We start from the raw sequence: 14868 nt of genomic DNA on the forward strand, positions 1-14868 counted from the left end.
CCAAGAGAAGTGGTGCAGGCTCCTACCCTGGGGGTCTTTAAAAGGAGGCTAGACAAACACCTTGCTGGGGTCATTTGACCCCAGTACTTTTTCCTGCCATGGCAGGGGGTCAGACTTGATGATCTGTTCAGGTCTCTTCCGACCCTAGAAACTATGAAACTGTGAAACTACGTGCTCCAACATGTTCTGAATAGAACACATCAGAGCAGACTTGACTGATCGATGTAATAGGGATAATCTTGACCAAATGCTATGTTGGTTTGTTCACCCTCCTTATTAAGCCTTTCAAGGATGAAAGAAAAAATACCGTGAACTTTTTGTTGTAATTATTTAGAGTTGTCCTCCTCTGACATGCATATTGAGAAACTCTGTCTGCAGCAAATGATGAAGCTTCTGATACACATGTCTCTGAAGTAGCAGAACAATCTTGTTGCACCTAATGTGAGAGAAAGAAAAACAAGTACTGAGTCTGTCAGAACATTTTAACCATCCAAAATACATTCTCTAGAACAATAGAAGAGTAAAATTAGTTTCAATTTAGTTAATTTAAAAGCCTACATTAACTCTTTTCTAGAAAAAAAAAAGTAATTTTCCTATTGTCCACTGAGAAATTTGGTGTTTGAGCTTCCTGAGAATATTTGGTTTCCACATATAGATTTCAAAGGTACAGTGGAAACAAAACCTATTTTTGCACTGGATATACTAAATACTGCTTCTCTTGTCGATGGTGTATGATTCCCAAACTAGAAAACTTAAAAACTGATTAAGGTTGAAAAAACCTAAATAGGGTTGAGAGCAGAGCTTTTCAAATAATTTTTTATTTCTATTTGTATCAAACTAATATAGAATATTTTTGTCCATTTTTTCTGCCAAAACAAAAACGATTGAAGGACTTTGACTTTTAGCTACTTTATTCTGGGATTTGAGGTACAAAAACTTGGCCCCTATCGGGCCCAATATACAAAGCAAAGACAAACAAATTACCATCAAACCAAGAGCACCATGTCATTACATTCATAACATCACACCATGACAAACACCTTTGCTGTATTACACGTCATGCCTAACATACCATTATGTGATCGGGACACCCAGCCACACGGTCATACAGACCAAAGCCCTCTATAAACAAACGATTCCTCCTCTGCTGTATCTAATCATACACGTGACAACACCTTCAACTTCCCACACAAAGAAAAAAAGCAAAAAGGAGCCTGGTGACGGCTCAGGGTGCAGCGCGAACTTGGAGTCGCAGTCCACCACCAACCCTGTCCAGTTGCCCAGACCAGTTAACAATGTTCCCTCTAAGGTGTAGTGGTCCGTGAGCGTACTGCTTCAGTCCGTGAGTGTGCCACTTTGGTCCATTCCTGAACTGGTCCCACCTCCCCCTTTTGGCATGCACCACTTTGGTCTGCCCCACAATATAACAACAAAAGATAATACTATAACCTTTATTTACCAAAATTACTCCCATCTACCTTTGGTAAATAAATGGTAGAAAAAGCAGCTAAGCAGCTAGAATGATAGAAAAAGCAGCTAACAGCTAATTTACCCAAAGTACCATATCTGCCTATGCCCTTAGACCAACCCAGCTGTAACCAGCACTTTAATACTTTCAAATTCAAATGCATAAACTAGTGACAATAAAGACAAACCACTAAATGGCTAAAAAACTGGCACCAGCCCCAGCCCCCACCTCACCTCCAGGAGCACAGCTTGGAGGGAACCTTGGCCATAAACACTGGCCTTTCTTTTGATTTGAAATCTGCTTTTATTTCTTCAACAAATGCATTTTAGGGAGTGGAGGATTGGAATTCATTTATTTTTATTTTTCACTTATTAATATGCCTGTTTTTGATGGTTTTAGCTCGTACCATTTCTAGCTTTACTGCACCATATATAGTGAGTCACACTACTTCTATTTTTCAAGCTTGGCAAGCGTAGTGAGGATTCACCTTAGCTGTACACTAAGATATTAGTTTATCTGTCCAAGGGTCTTGTGAGCTTTGGTCAGCCATAGCATCTCAGATTGATTGGATGGAAATTGAGTAGAGTCACTGAATAGAACAGATTTTTCTCTCTGATGAAGCTAAAGGTAAGATATTTTAAAGATACCTGGGTACCCAATTCCCTTTGAAATGACATTTTAAACATATTTAGGATCTTAACTCCCACTGAAATTATTAGGCAGTTGTTAGACACCGAAATACTGCAGCAACAAGCTTTAACTGCTTAGTCTGAGGTTGCATACACATATTCAAGTAATCTGGGAAAACACTCCTAAATTTGAATGCCGCCGGGAGCGCAGCAGTTTCTCAGTCCCGGCCCAGCCACCACCTCACCTTGCCTCACCTTGCCTTGCCTCATGGCCAGGAGTGGAGCAGTTTCCTGCCCCCAGCCAGCCCCAGCCTTGCCTCGCATCAGCTCACCTCCGGGAGCAAGGAGGCACGTGGCATCGGGGCTGCGGAGCAGAGCAATTTTACGGCACCAGCATAGCCCGCGCCAGCCCCCGTCCCTGCCTCCCTATGCCTCTGGGAGCAAGGAATCACATGGTGCCAGGACTGGGAAGTGGACCAGTTCCCCTGTGCCAGCCCCCAGCCCCAGCCCCACCTCGCCTCCGGCAGCACATGGCCTCAAGGAGGAATCGCTGCCTGAGCTTACCTCAGTAAGTGTCCCATGCTGGCCACAGTGTCTCTGCCACACTCAGCTTGCTGCCCAGTTCCTCTCAAAGCTGCAGCCCAGCTCCTCACTGGGTGAGTGTGCGGCATTAATAAAGTCATTTGCGGCATGGTTTTAAAGCGTGCCCCTAGGATAGAAGGGGCAAACCGTCGAGGTGGCTGGGTCAAAGTGGGATGCAAATATGGCAGCTTATACAGTGTGCATCAAGCTGGATAGGCCAGTAATCTGGCAGCCCCAGGCAACATCACCATGGTGTATCAGGATGGCCCACCAGCACCTGGACGAGGTGGACATGAACCACCCAGGCATACAGGCTTCTATGGGGCAGGGAAGCAAAGGGGCTGTGTCACTGTCAGGATGCACGGGGAGTGTCACCAGGGTGCCAGGCCCAGCAGCCAGGACAACTGGCAGTGGGGCGGGGAAGGTCTCACTTGGGGCGTCTGGGGTGAGGTAGACCTGGCACACCTGGAGATTGCCATCCAGAGTGGCTACTGCCTCTGGCAGGAGGGCAGCCTGGATGTCATGCAGGAGATGGCCTACTCTGCAGATGGAGCTCATGCCCAGGTAGGTGGTCAGGGCCTTGAGCAAGAGCCAGGCCAACTGAGTGGGGTCAAGAAGATGGCCCAGGCAGAGGACACATGCCTGGATGAGGGTGGTTGTGAGGCTGATGGAAGCCAGGCATAGCACAGGGCACTGCAGGGATGGGTTGTGCATCAGGGGCTCCATCAGCAGCTGTGGGAACCGCAGCCACTGGCCCTTGTCCCCAAGGTGGAAGGTGGCCTGCCAGGCCCATACTATGCCTGGTAGAAGACCAGAAGCACCCAGTTTGGGAGCATGATGTCCAGCAGGAAGAGCTCCCGGTCGAAGCCAAGGGGCCCACGATCTGCAGGAACTGGCACTCCAGTTGTTACCAGAGCAGGTGCTCCTGTCCATAGAGGAGTCACTGAAGGCCTTGCAGATGGAAGGCAGTCACCTTGCTTTCCAGGTCCACCAGACTCTGGGCCCCCTCAGTGACAGATAAAGGACAGCTCGTAGCAGCCAGTGGCACCCATCCCAGAAGAAATCTACCAGGAGGCACTGGAGTCTCTTGAATAGGTCCAGCAGCAGGTTGAGTACGGTGCACCAGTGCCACAGAGTCACTGCCAACAGGTTTTTGGTGATGAGGACACATCCATGGTAGGAAAGGCTGGGTGGGCCCCAGTGCCACCATTGCAAGCAGGCCTCCATCCCCTCAAGGCCATCCCAGTTGATTGCCATGAAGGTTGGTGGCTCCAGGAACATGCCCAAGGCCTTGAGGCCCTCACAGTGCCAGGTGAGGCCCCCTGGCAAGACCAGGGTGGGCCTCACTGGTCCATGTGCCAAGCAGCAGGGTATCACTCTTGGCCCAGTTGATACAGGCCAAGGAGGCAAGCTCATAGGATCACTGGCAGTCTGTCAGGGCCCACACATCTTCCTGGGTGTTGAGGAAGATGGTCACGCCATCTGCATATGCCAACAGACAGAACAGAGGGCCAATGGACGGGCCTGTGGCCATAGGCAGTGCCACACCACTCAGGCAGCACCACAGCACATGCAGCAGTGGCTCAATGGCCAGGGCATAGAGCATACCTGACAGGGGCAGCCCTGATGGATGCCCCTGCGCATGGGGAATGGGGTGCAAAACATACCATTCACCTTGAGCAGGCTCAAGATGTATTGGTACAAGACCCAGAGGTCCCCAGTGAAGAAAGACCCAAAACCAAAGTCTTCTAGGGTCTGGAAGAGGTAGGCATAGCCCAACCAGTCAAAGGCCTTCTCGGGTCCAGAGGGATAAGGCTGATGTCTAGGCTGAAGTTTGCTGGCTGTGAGTAAGTCATGCAACATAAACAGGTTGTCTTAGATGGTCCTGCCCGGCACGCAGTAGCTCTGCTCAGGCCCAGTGACAGAGGCCATGATGGTGCAGAGATGGGTCACCAGCACTTTGGCTGTAATCTTGCAGTCTGCACACAGCAGGGAGATGGACCACTAGTTCTTAATGCAGCCAAAATCTCCCTTCTTGGGAGCCCAGATCTGTACCTTGCCCACGTCCCACCATAGTTTCCAGGAGGAGTAGCTCAGTCTTGCAGCCTCCCAGGCCCGCCAAATGTGGACAAAGCAGTCCTGGAAGTAGGAGTCTTGGAGCAGGATGATGAGGCCACTGTGCAGGAGTGACAGATGGTGCTTGGTGACATAAAGGCAGTCAAGACAGGCTGTGGTGAGACCACCAGCACTCGTCCTGGCCCAGGTTTACTGATGCACATCAAGATGCAGGGCTTGCCAGATAGCAATGAGGTCCACAGTCTCCAGGGAAGACTGCAGCTTCCAGGGAAGGTGAGGCTCAGGTCCCATGCAGTTGAGTGAGGTGTCAACGGTGCAGTTAAAATTCCCACTTATGAGGAGCAGGTCATCGTCCTCACTAGCATTGCCAGAAGGGTGGTCAAGGTCTTGAAAAAAAGACCCTCTCCTGGACCCTCCCCAGGTGGAAGCTTGCCCAAAATGCAGTCTATGTCAGGCATAGGCAAAATACAGCCCACAGGCCAGATCCGGCCCACCAAGCACTTCCCTCTGGCCCACAGAGCCCCTTCAAAACCCACGTAATGGCGGCTGCCTCTCTAAAAGCCTCCGGTGACACCAGCTGCTGGCTGCAGCACCTCAGGCTGTTTCCTTTGGCTCTGGTTGCAAGGCGACGAACCCTGACCTCAGCCTGACCCAGCTGGCCTTACCCCGCCCTGGCTCAGGCCATGTTTTCAGCTGAAGAGGGGCAGGGGGGGCTGGGCCAGAACCTGTGGCGCCAGTGAGGGAAAACTGTCTGAGCCAGCTTCTGCTTTGCTGCACGGGACTGGAAAGGGCCCTGCCCTGCAGATAACCCCAGGAAAGCAGTTGCTTGGATCTGTATGCTGCTCAGGACAGGATAAGCCCAGCTGGAGCAGCAGGGGCTCAGCTGCATTTTTCCCCTACCTGTGCTGGTCAATCCCAAGTGGCACACGTTTCCACTGCCACTTCTGGCTGGCACAGACCTGGCTGGGCTCACCCCATTCCCAGCAGCACGTGGGAAGCTGGCTTCAGCTGCATGCTGCTCTGGATGGGACAGCCAGGTCCACACCAGCCAGGAAAGGCAGCATGCAGCTGAAGTCAGCTCCTTGCATGCTGCTGGGGATGGAAGGAGCCCAGCCAGGTCTGCACCAGCCAGGAAAGGTGGCATGCAGCTGAAGTCAGCTCCTCATGTGCCGCTGGGGATGGGAGGATCCCAGCTGGGTTGGCATCAGACAGCAGAAGTGGCAGTGGAGCCATGTGCCACTCAGGACAGGACGAGCCTGGCCAGAGCAGCAGCAACTCAACTACACTTTCCTCCTGCCTATGCCAGTCAGTCCCAAGCAGCACACGGCTTCACCGCTGCTTGTGCTGACCGGTTCAGACCCATCCAGGCTCCTGCCATCTCCAGCAGCACATGAGGAGCCTACTTCAGCTGCATGCCACCTTTCCTGGCTGGTGCAGACCCAGCCGGGCTCCTCCTGTCCCCAGCAGCACATGGGAAGCTAACTGCAGCTTCATGCCACTTTTCCTGGCCAGTGCTGTCCCATCCAGAGCAGCATGAGACTGAAGCCAGCTTATCACATGCGGCTGAGGACGGAACGAGTCCAGCTGGCCAGCAGAAGCGGTGGCAGAGTCTCCTCCTTTTGAGACCAGCTGGCACAGGTAGGGGGAAAGTGCAGCAGCACCTGGGGAAGCCATCACTTGGTAGGGGACAGGATGTGCTGGCTGGGCCACACCAGGGAGGGAAAGCTGTGGCTGAACCCCCTGTGGCTTGCAACAGGAGGGATCCTATAGCACTGGAGGTGAGGAGACCTTGGCCTGGGCTGGCTTCTGCTGTGTTGGGAGGGGGCTTGGATGGGTCAGGACCAGGTCATGCTGGCACTAGTGATGGGTGGTGGGGGTTGGCCAGCTTTTGATGCCTGGGGCCTGATGGGGTAGGCTGGGTCCTTGCTTGTGGGAAGGGTCTGGTGGCCAGTACTAGTCAGGGGAAGGGAAGCTGGGGCAAGATGTTAGAGAGGTCACAACCCCTTACTACCTAGTAAGTTGTGCAAGGGGAAAGACTGCTGATGGCAAAGGTCAGGGTCAGGACTTTTGGTCCCAAGATGGTGACCAGGGAGTGGAGCAACTGAAGGGGCAGGGCAACCCATGCAGCCCTCAACAGATCACCAAAACTAATCAAGCTGCCCTCTACCCAAAGTAGTTGCCTGACCCTGGTCTATGCCATCAATGTCCAGGCACAGCAGCCTCTTCTCATCATTCAGGTTGAGGACTGGCTACAGGAGAGCGATCTCCACCTTCTGGGAGGGAGAGAGGTCATCCTGCTCTTGAGGTTGCTTGCAACACTCAGAAAGCTGCATATCCATCTCACTAGCTTCCCCATCCAAACCATTAGGCTGGGACATGACCAAGAGGTCAACAAACCCCTCTGCCACCCCCTGATCCCCTGGGTCAGGCCTTCAGAAGAGAGGCATTCTGTATCACCTTCACTGCTACCCGAGTCTGGGAGCCGGGAGACAGGCAAGGGGTTGGTGACCCCCACTGTCACCTCCCTCACTGCCAAGTCATCTCCGGCCATGGTCAAATGCAATGGGGTCACCGGCAGAACAGCCAAAACAGGGTCAGGCTCTCCATTAGCCTCTCCCACCACCAATGCTGGCCAAGGAGGGCCGCAACAGGGATGGGGTGTCCTGAGAGGCCCCCTTCAGCTTCACCTCTTTGTTCTTTTGCCTAGTGGTGGGCAGCCCCCATTTCATAGGGGATGGGATGGGACAGACCACTCTCACCCACCCCCCTGGGCCAGCCACCTCAGACAAGGCGACAGTGGAGCATGGCTGGGAGGAGGCCCAACCCCCATCATCTGACTGGGCCCTGGTGCTACAGTCACTGGCTGCCCCAGCCACCTCAGCCAGGGTGGGCAGGGGGCAAGTGGAGGCATCATTCCCTCCACCTGCTAGGGCCTCTGCCCTAGGGGGTGGGCACCGTAGGTGTGGTGGGCAGCAGCGAGGGCTGGGTAGTATTTGGGACCATGATAACATAAGCCACGGTTACATACATTATGCCATCCCAGAAGATTAGCTAAGGCACCTGTGCAGACCTCAACCTTGACATTGGGAGGGGTATGGACCCTCAAGCCATGGTTAAGAGGGAGGTCTTGAGAGGCATCCCCATGCCAGCCACTGGGTGTAGAAGCAGCCATTCCTGCTAGGACAGGGTTAATCCCAAAAGCTAAAACTAAGGGAATGAAAAAAAAGTGTATATATAGACTACAGAGGTAAGTGTCTGGGAATGTGGCCATGAAAAGTAAAAAGGGAGGGGTGGTGAGTACCCAAAGAGGGAAAGGGAGGAGTGAGAAAGAGAGGTGTGCAAGGGGGTTAGGAAAGAAAACAAAAAATAAAAAGAGAAAAGGGGAGTTGAAAAAGCAGTGAGCAAGGCAATTAAGAGCACCCCTCAAAAGGCAAAAGCTAAAATAAGATAACTCCCCACAGTAGAAAGAAAGAAACAAAGACTTTGACTTTTAAGAAATGTTTATTCTGGGGAGGGTGACAAATGGGGGGCAGTAGAGATCATGTACAGGTTGGCCTGAAGATCTGGACTTCAAGGAGAAAGCCTGCTCACACACTCTAGACAAAAAACAAAAAACACAAAGAACAAAAGATGTGTGTGTGTGTGTATACACACAGTTCTGCTAGTGGGGATGCCCGCGGGGCCTCAGAACATCAGAAGTTGGCCCGCATGGACAAAGCCCGAGGTCTCAGCTCACTGGATGCACCTCTGTATCCTGAGCAGCTGGTGGCGTCACAGGGCAAGGACCAGGCATCCCCCCTTGATTTGGCACAGTGCCCCCTCAACGGCCCAGCATTCCTCAAAGGTGGACACCATCCACCGAAGGACTGCATGCTCGAACTCAAGTGAGAGGCGGGCCTGCAGCAGCAGGCAGAAGAGGTACAGGGCATCGTCCATCCTGGTCCCGGTGAGCCAGTTTCACCAGCTCTTCAGAGTGGCCATCTTAGCCTGGCCCACCAGGAAGTTGGGCAAGCTGACTGCAGCCTGCTCAGCTGCCCAGTATGGGAAAGAGTAGATGTAGGTGTACTCTGAGAAGTCCTGACCCAGTGCCTGAAGCAGATCCCCAAGGGCAGCAAAGAGCAGCTGCAGCCAGGGGCAGTCGAGGAAGGCATGGAAAACATCCTCTTCCAGCAACCCCAGGCAGAAGGGGCAGGCTACTGAAGCCACTGGGTCCAGGTGGTGCACAAAGGTGCCAGTGGCCAGGATGCTATGCACCAATCTCCACTGGAGGTCACCAGTCTTCTTGGCAGTGGGTGCTTTGTACAGTGTGCACCACGCTGGGGTCCCAGGCCATGCCAGGTGCTGCTGCCATATGGTGTTGGGGCAGCTGGCCAGCACCTGGGCATGCCGGATGTGCACCACCCAATCATAGAGTCCCTTCCAGGGCAGTATGCCAAAAGGGCAGCCCATATGGCTTCTGAGGGGCACAGGGAGCCTAAGCAGTGTTTCGGGCTGGTCAACCAGCTTACTGGACACTGCTGGGATGACCGGCAGTGGTGGGAAGACATCACTTCTGGTGTCCATGGTGGGGAGGCCCTGGTGAGCCTTCCAGGGCAGTCGCTGCTTCCGTCAGGAGGGCGGCCCTAACAGCCCACAGAAGCCAGCCCACTGTGCGGACAGAGCACAGTGCCAGCCGGGCAGCCAGGGCTTCAGCTGACAGCCAGCCCAACTGAGCTGGGTCCAGGAGATGCCCCAGGCGGGGTCAATGAGAGCAGCCACGAGGCTGGTGAAGGCCAGACTGGGCATGACATGCTGCAAGGCTAGGTTGTGGACCAGGGGTCCTGAAGCAGTTGCGGGAAACTCAAGCACAGTTCACGCTCCAGGGTCTCGACCTGTGAAGTGCAGAGGCGTAGCAGGTCCTTATGCAGCTGCTAAGTGGCCTCTGGACAAATTGGGTCAGCTGCAAACAAGTCCCAATAGAAGACAACAGCATGCCCTTGCACTTCACCTGGGCCCATGAGCAGCCATCCCTCCAGGGTCTTGAGATGGCCCAATGTCTTTGCCACAGCCTACCGCCTCTCCAAGCTGAAGAAGAAGCCAATCAGGGCGTCAGTCCTTGCCAGCTCCTGGCAGTAGGCAAGTACCCTTGCACCACTGGTCACACCCTCCGCCAGCTCCTTCAGGCATTTCTTGCAGGACTGGGGGCTCTCGAGGAGTGCCACATCATTGCTTGCACAAAGCAAGGCTGCCTCAAGCATCCTCCTTCGGCTCCTGGTTGGGGCGGCGGATCTCGCTTGCCACCTGCTGGGAATACTGCTGGCAGAATGCCCAAATCTGGATCTTCCCCAAGTCCCACCACAGCTGCCAGGAGGAGTAGTCTGCTCGTGCAGCCTCCCAGCTTCACCACAGGTGGCCGAAGCAGTCCCTGAAGTGGGTGTCCTGTAGTAGGCTGATGTTGAGGCACCAGTAAGGGGCCCGTGTGTGTGCTCTGCCAGCGAGGCTCAGTTTACAGCAGACCAGGGCATGGTCTGAGAGGCCTGATGGGATGATGCGGCTGCTACGCAGTAATGGCAGCTGGTGCTGGGCAATCTAGAGGTGGTTGAGATGGGTCATGGTGATCCCACTGGCACTCATCTTTGCCCAGGTATATTGACACACATCAGCGTGGAGGACCCACCAGGCATCAACAAGATCCGCCACCTCCAGCACGGTCCATAGCTTCCAGGCCAAAGGCAGGTGTGGCTCTGGCCCCATCCAGTCTAGCTGCACATCGACAGTGCAGGTGAAATCCCCACCCATGAGAAGCAGGTCATTGTTCTCACTGGCATCACGCAGGATGTCACCCAGAGTCTCTAAGAAGGCTACCCTCTCTCTCCCCTCAGTGGTCGTGTAGACATTGACTAGGAGCAAGCTCTGCTGTGCCAGGGTGATGTGGACGGTCAGCAGCCAGCCAGGGACAACCTCCTGTGCCACTGCTGAGTCATACTGTAGCTGTGGTGAGAGAAGGGTTGCCACTGCTGTGCTGAGGTTGGTGTCATGGAAACAAGCAGCCTCTCCAAGTAACATGCCAGTCAGCGTGAATGTGCACATTGCTGTGCATCTCCTGGAGGAAGGAGATCATCAGCCGCTTCTGCCGCAAACCCTCCAGGATGGCCGTCCACTTCACTGGGTTCCTGCAGCTGTTGGTTTTCAGTGAGGCAATTGTGGTAACCGCCATGAGCAGGAGAATAGAGAGGAAGGATAGGCAGGGTACATGCAGGAGAGGAGGTGATACAACAGGGCAAAACCGCAGAGACAGGAGAAGGCCTATCCTTTCCCTACCCTATTCCATGGACCCACCTCAGCCCCACGCCTCCCTCACCCTGGTCACCAGCTTCTCAAACTGCAAGGCATATTGACACGTGCCTGGGTCCCGGCACATGAGTCTCACTGCATCACAGTGGCACAGACAAACTGCACAGGGTCCAGACACTATTACCGGATATTCTCTGCCACATTCCTCTGGCCCTTGGTCTGCTCTAAGAAGTCAAAGAGGCCTCCAGCAGGAGCTGGATGTTGCCAACTGAGAACCAGTGGGGCTTCACTCTGGGAGGGAACCTACCGGTGAGGCTGGTGAAAGTGCCCTCAATGGCCAGGCTCCCTAGCAGGCCCCCCTCAGTATCTGGGTCAAGGACCATCTCCAGGAGATTGATCCCCATCCACTTTGGGGGGCAAATATCATCCCGCTCCTGGGGCTGCTTGCGGCATTCAGAGGGCAGGCACTCCAACTCCTCCTCAATGGCTTCAGTGGGTAGGGGAGTGGGCAGAGGGGGTAGCAGGCCCCTCTGCTGTATCCTGTACCTGATGCTGGAGAGGCAGGCACTCTCTCCCTGCCCTGCCACTCACAAGTCCCATGAGCAGGGATGGGGACAAAGGGTTGCCAGATGTCACTGGGACACCCAGTGGCAGGGATTCCTGGGGGGCAGGCAGGGTAGGGTCAGGTTCCCTGGCTACATTTTCTCCAGTGCTGTCATAGGCAGGCCCCAAAGGGGCAGGGGCTTCTTTAGGAGCTCCCTTTTGCCTCTTGCTCTTGGCTTTCTTGGAAGCAGGTGGCACTTCCCGGAAGGGGGCAGGCCATGCTGCTTGGGATTTGCCACCTCCAGGTACACCACCTCAACTGAGGCAGGAGTGAAAGGAGGTGGAGGGGAGGTCTCAGTTGTTCCACCCGATGGGGTGCCTTAGACGCTAGCCACCCTGGGTGGAACTGGGACAGGGGGAACTGGGAGAACATCCCAGTCCTTCCACCAGGTGAAACCCCCATACTGGGGGGGCAGCCCAATAAGGTGGGGAGAGTGGGGATGGAGGCTGAGAGGGGGCCATGGTTGCCTCACCCAGTGGGAAGCCAGCACTCGGGGCACCAGCTGTCCCAGAGGAACCGGGGCAGGAGGGAGCTGGGAGGAGTCCCCAGCCCCTCCACTGGGTGGGGCATCAGCCCTGACAGAGGTGGAAGGAACCTGAGAGGACATATGAGCCCTCCCCCTGGGTGGCATGCTCATGCCAAAAGGGTCGATCACCCCAGATGGAGCAGGGGTGTAGGGAGGCTGGGAGGAGCCCCCAACCCCACCCTTTGACAAGGCTCCCATGCCAGAGGTGGATACACCATCCCTCTGTGTGGATGCAGCAGCTGGTGCCCCAGCTGACTTCCCCAGTGGGCAACTGGGAAGCCTGGTGAGAGCTGCTGCCACAGCAGCAGCATGCTTTCCTGCCCTTGAAGAGGTAGACCACATTGGGCCGCCCATCCACCACAAAGGTAATGGAGAGAGGCAGGTGCCACCCACGAGGAGCATGAATGTCTGCCTCCAAAAGGACAGGACATGCCTGAGCCTAGGCTCCCTGCTTCCCATGGTCAGCCTGCACCAGGGGCTGTTGAGCTCAAGTGCGTTGGTGAGATCCCAGTCTGGTAGGTGTGGGAGGATGTTGGAGGCCACCACCCACACTGCCAGGGTCTCCAGGGGTGTAACCAAGTAGCGGATGCCCAAGATTTCCAGACCCACCACACACATCTGCCTCACCAGGCTGGGAGAGCTCAAGTATATGACAGGCAATGAGTTTACCCAGGAGGTGTACCGGACATTCCAGCATTCCAGTAGGTCTGCCAGAGCTCCAGCGCAGGCCTCCGCCCTGATGTGGAGAGGGGCATGCACCCTCAGGCCATCACTGAGGTGAAGATCTGCAGAGACATCCTCATGCCAAGTACCCTGGCTGCTGGCAGCCATCCTGGGCAGGAGAGGGTTAACTCTCCCACAGAGGCTGCTACAGGAGAAATAATAATAATAATATTTTTTTTAAAAGCCTCAGACTGAAGCTGGGGACTGGGAGGGGGCTGAAACTGCCCCAAAAATCAGCTTTGGGGGGGCAGAACAACTTGGGGGGAAAACTCAGAAAGCAGGGAAAAGGGGCAGAGAGAGGGTCCCCAAGCAAAGGCTGGGGGAGGCAAGGTTTGGGGGGGTGAAGAGAGGATCAGGAGGGACAGGGAGTGCGGGGGAACGTGCAGAAGGGACCTGAAGTGCAGGAGCTCAAAAGAGCTTCACCTGTCGGTTGCCATTTTGAAAGAAAGAAAGAAAGACTTTGACTTTTTATAAAGGTTTATTAAGCAGGAAATTGAAACACTGCCCACACAGTGGGCAGAATTGAAACACTGCCCACACAGGGGCCCAAGCACAACAGACAGAGCCTAGGGCTATGGCCTGCAAGAACTGCCCTCACAGTCTAAAAAAACGGCTAGTACAACAACAGCCCGCTCAGACCCCTGCCAGTGCCCTGGGAAGGGGCAAGCAGTATCATAGCATGAGGACTAAATGGATGCCCTCAATGCTGCACAGCACCCCCTGAATGGCCCAACATGCCTGGAAGGTGGGTACCATCTGCTGGAGGACCACATGTTCAAATTCCAGTGTCAGGTGTGCCCAGACCAAGAACTGAGAGTCTCAGGGCATCATCAGAGCCAGCCCCAGAGGGGTTCCTGTGGCTCTTGAGGATGGCCACCTTAACCCAACCAAGCAAAAAGTTGGCCAGGCACATTACAGCCCCTCTGCTGCTCAGTATGGGAAAGAAAACAAATAGGTGGCCTCCATGAGGTTCACGTCTAGCACCTCAACCAAGGTGCCAAGGACAGCAAAAAGTGGCAGCAGCTGGGGCACCCGAGGACGACATGGAATAAATCCTCTTCTACCTCCCCTGGGCAAAAGGAACAAGCCACTGATGCAGTCGGGTCCATGTGGTGGATGAGAGTGCCGGTGGCCAGTATCCCATGCAGCAATCACCACTGGAGGTCACCAGTACATTTGGGAACAGGTAGCTTATAAAGTGTGTACCACTGGTGCCAGTGGTGTGAGCTGGTGTGAGTGCCAGTGCCACTAGGTGCCACCTCCACATCATGTCAGGTCAAATGGCAAGGATGTGAGCGTGGCAGACACAAACCACCCATATGTACAGGGATTTCAAAGGGAACACATCAAGATGAATCCCAGCATCACTATCAGGAGACATGGGAAGAGTCAATATGGTGCCAGGCCCACCACCCAAATCATTACCCTCAGCCAGGACAATAGGCAGTGGTGGACAGGGCTTTCTGGAGACTTCTCTGGCAGGGATATCCCACCATACTCTGAAGTAATCAGCTTGACTAGCTGTATCACTATGAGTTTCTAGTAGAAAGGTGACGTCCAGCCTTTTCTGGCACAGGAAATCAAAGAGTGCCGTCAACTTCACACAGTCTCTGCAGCCATTGATGTTGAGTGAAGCAAAGGCTGTGACAGCCATACATGAATGGTGTAGAAAAGGGGGACAGGCAAAGCCAAGAGAACAGAGAGGAACAGCAGAGAGGAGCAAGCAGCAGGACAAGAAAAAAACAGGCCTACAGCTTGCCAGCCAGTGCTGTTCACAAGTTTCATAGTTTCTAGGGTCAGATGGCACCTGAGTAGATCATCGAGTCCAATCCCCTGCCATGGCAGGAAAGAGTACTGGGGTCAAATGACCTCAGCAAAGTGAACATCTAGCCTCCTCTTAAAGACCCCCAGGGTAGGATCCAGCACCACTTCTCTTGGAAGTTGGTTCCAGATCCTAGCCGCCCTGACCGTGAAGTAGCGCCTCCTG

At 54.3% G+C, this 14868-nt stretch overlaps 1 protein-coding gene across 11 annotated transcripts in view; it reads right to left on the reverse strand.

Annotated features, from left to right (window-relative positions):
* Positions 1 to 14868, reverse strand: part of DNTT (DNA nucleotidylexotransferase) — a 332847-nt gene that overhangs the window by 196453 nt on the left and 121526 nt on the right. For all 11 annotated transcript variants that reach the window (XM_019555833.1, XM_019555832.1, XM_019555839.1 and 8 more), the window contains one exon: positions 308 to 436. In XM_019555833.1, coding sequence (XP_019411378.1) covers positions 308 to 436 — 129 coding nt within the window. The remainder of the gene's footprint in view (positions 1 to 307; positions 437 to 14868) is intronic.

Source organism: Crocodylus porosus, unplaced genomic scaffold, assembly GCF_001723895.1.
Source record: "Crocodylus porosus isolate Cpor-Errol unplaced genomic scaffold, CroPor_comp1, whole genome shotgun sequence".
Classification (NCBI taxonomy): Eukaryota; Metazoa; Chordata; order Crocodylia; family Crocodylidae; genus Crocodylus; species Crocodylus porosus.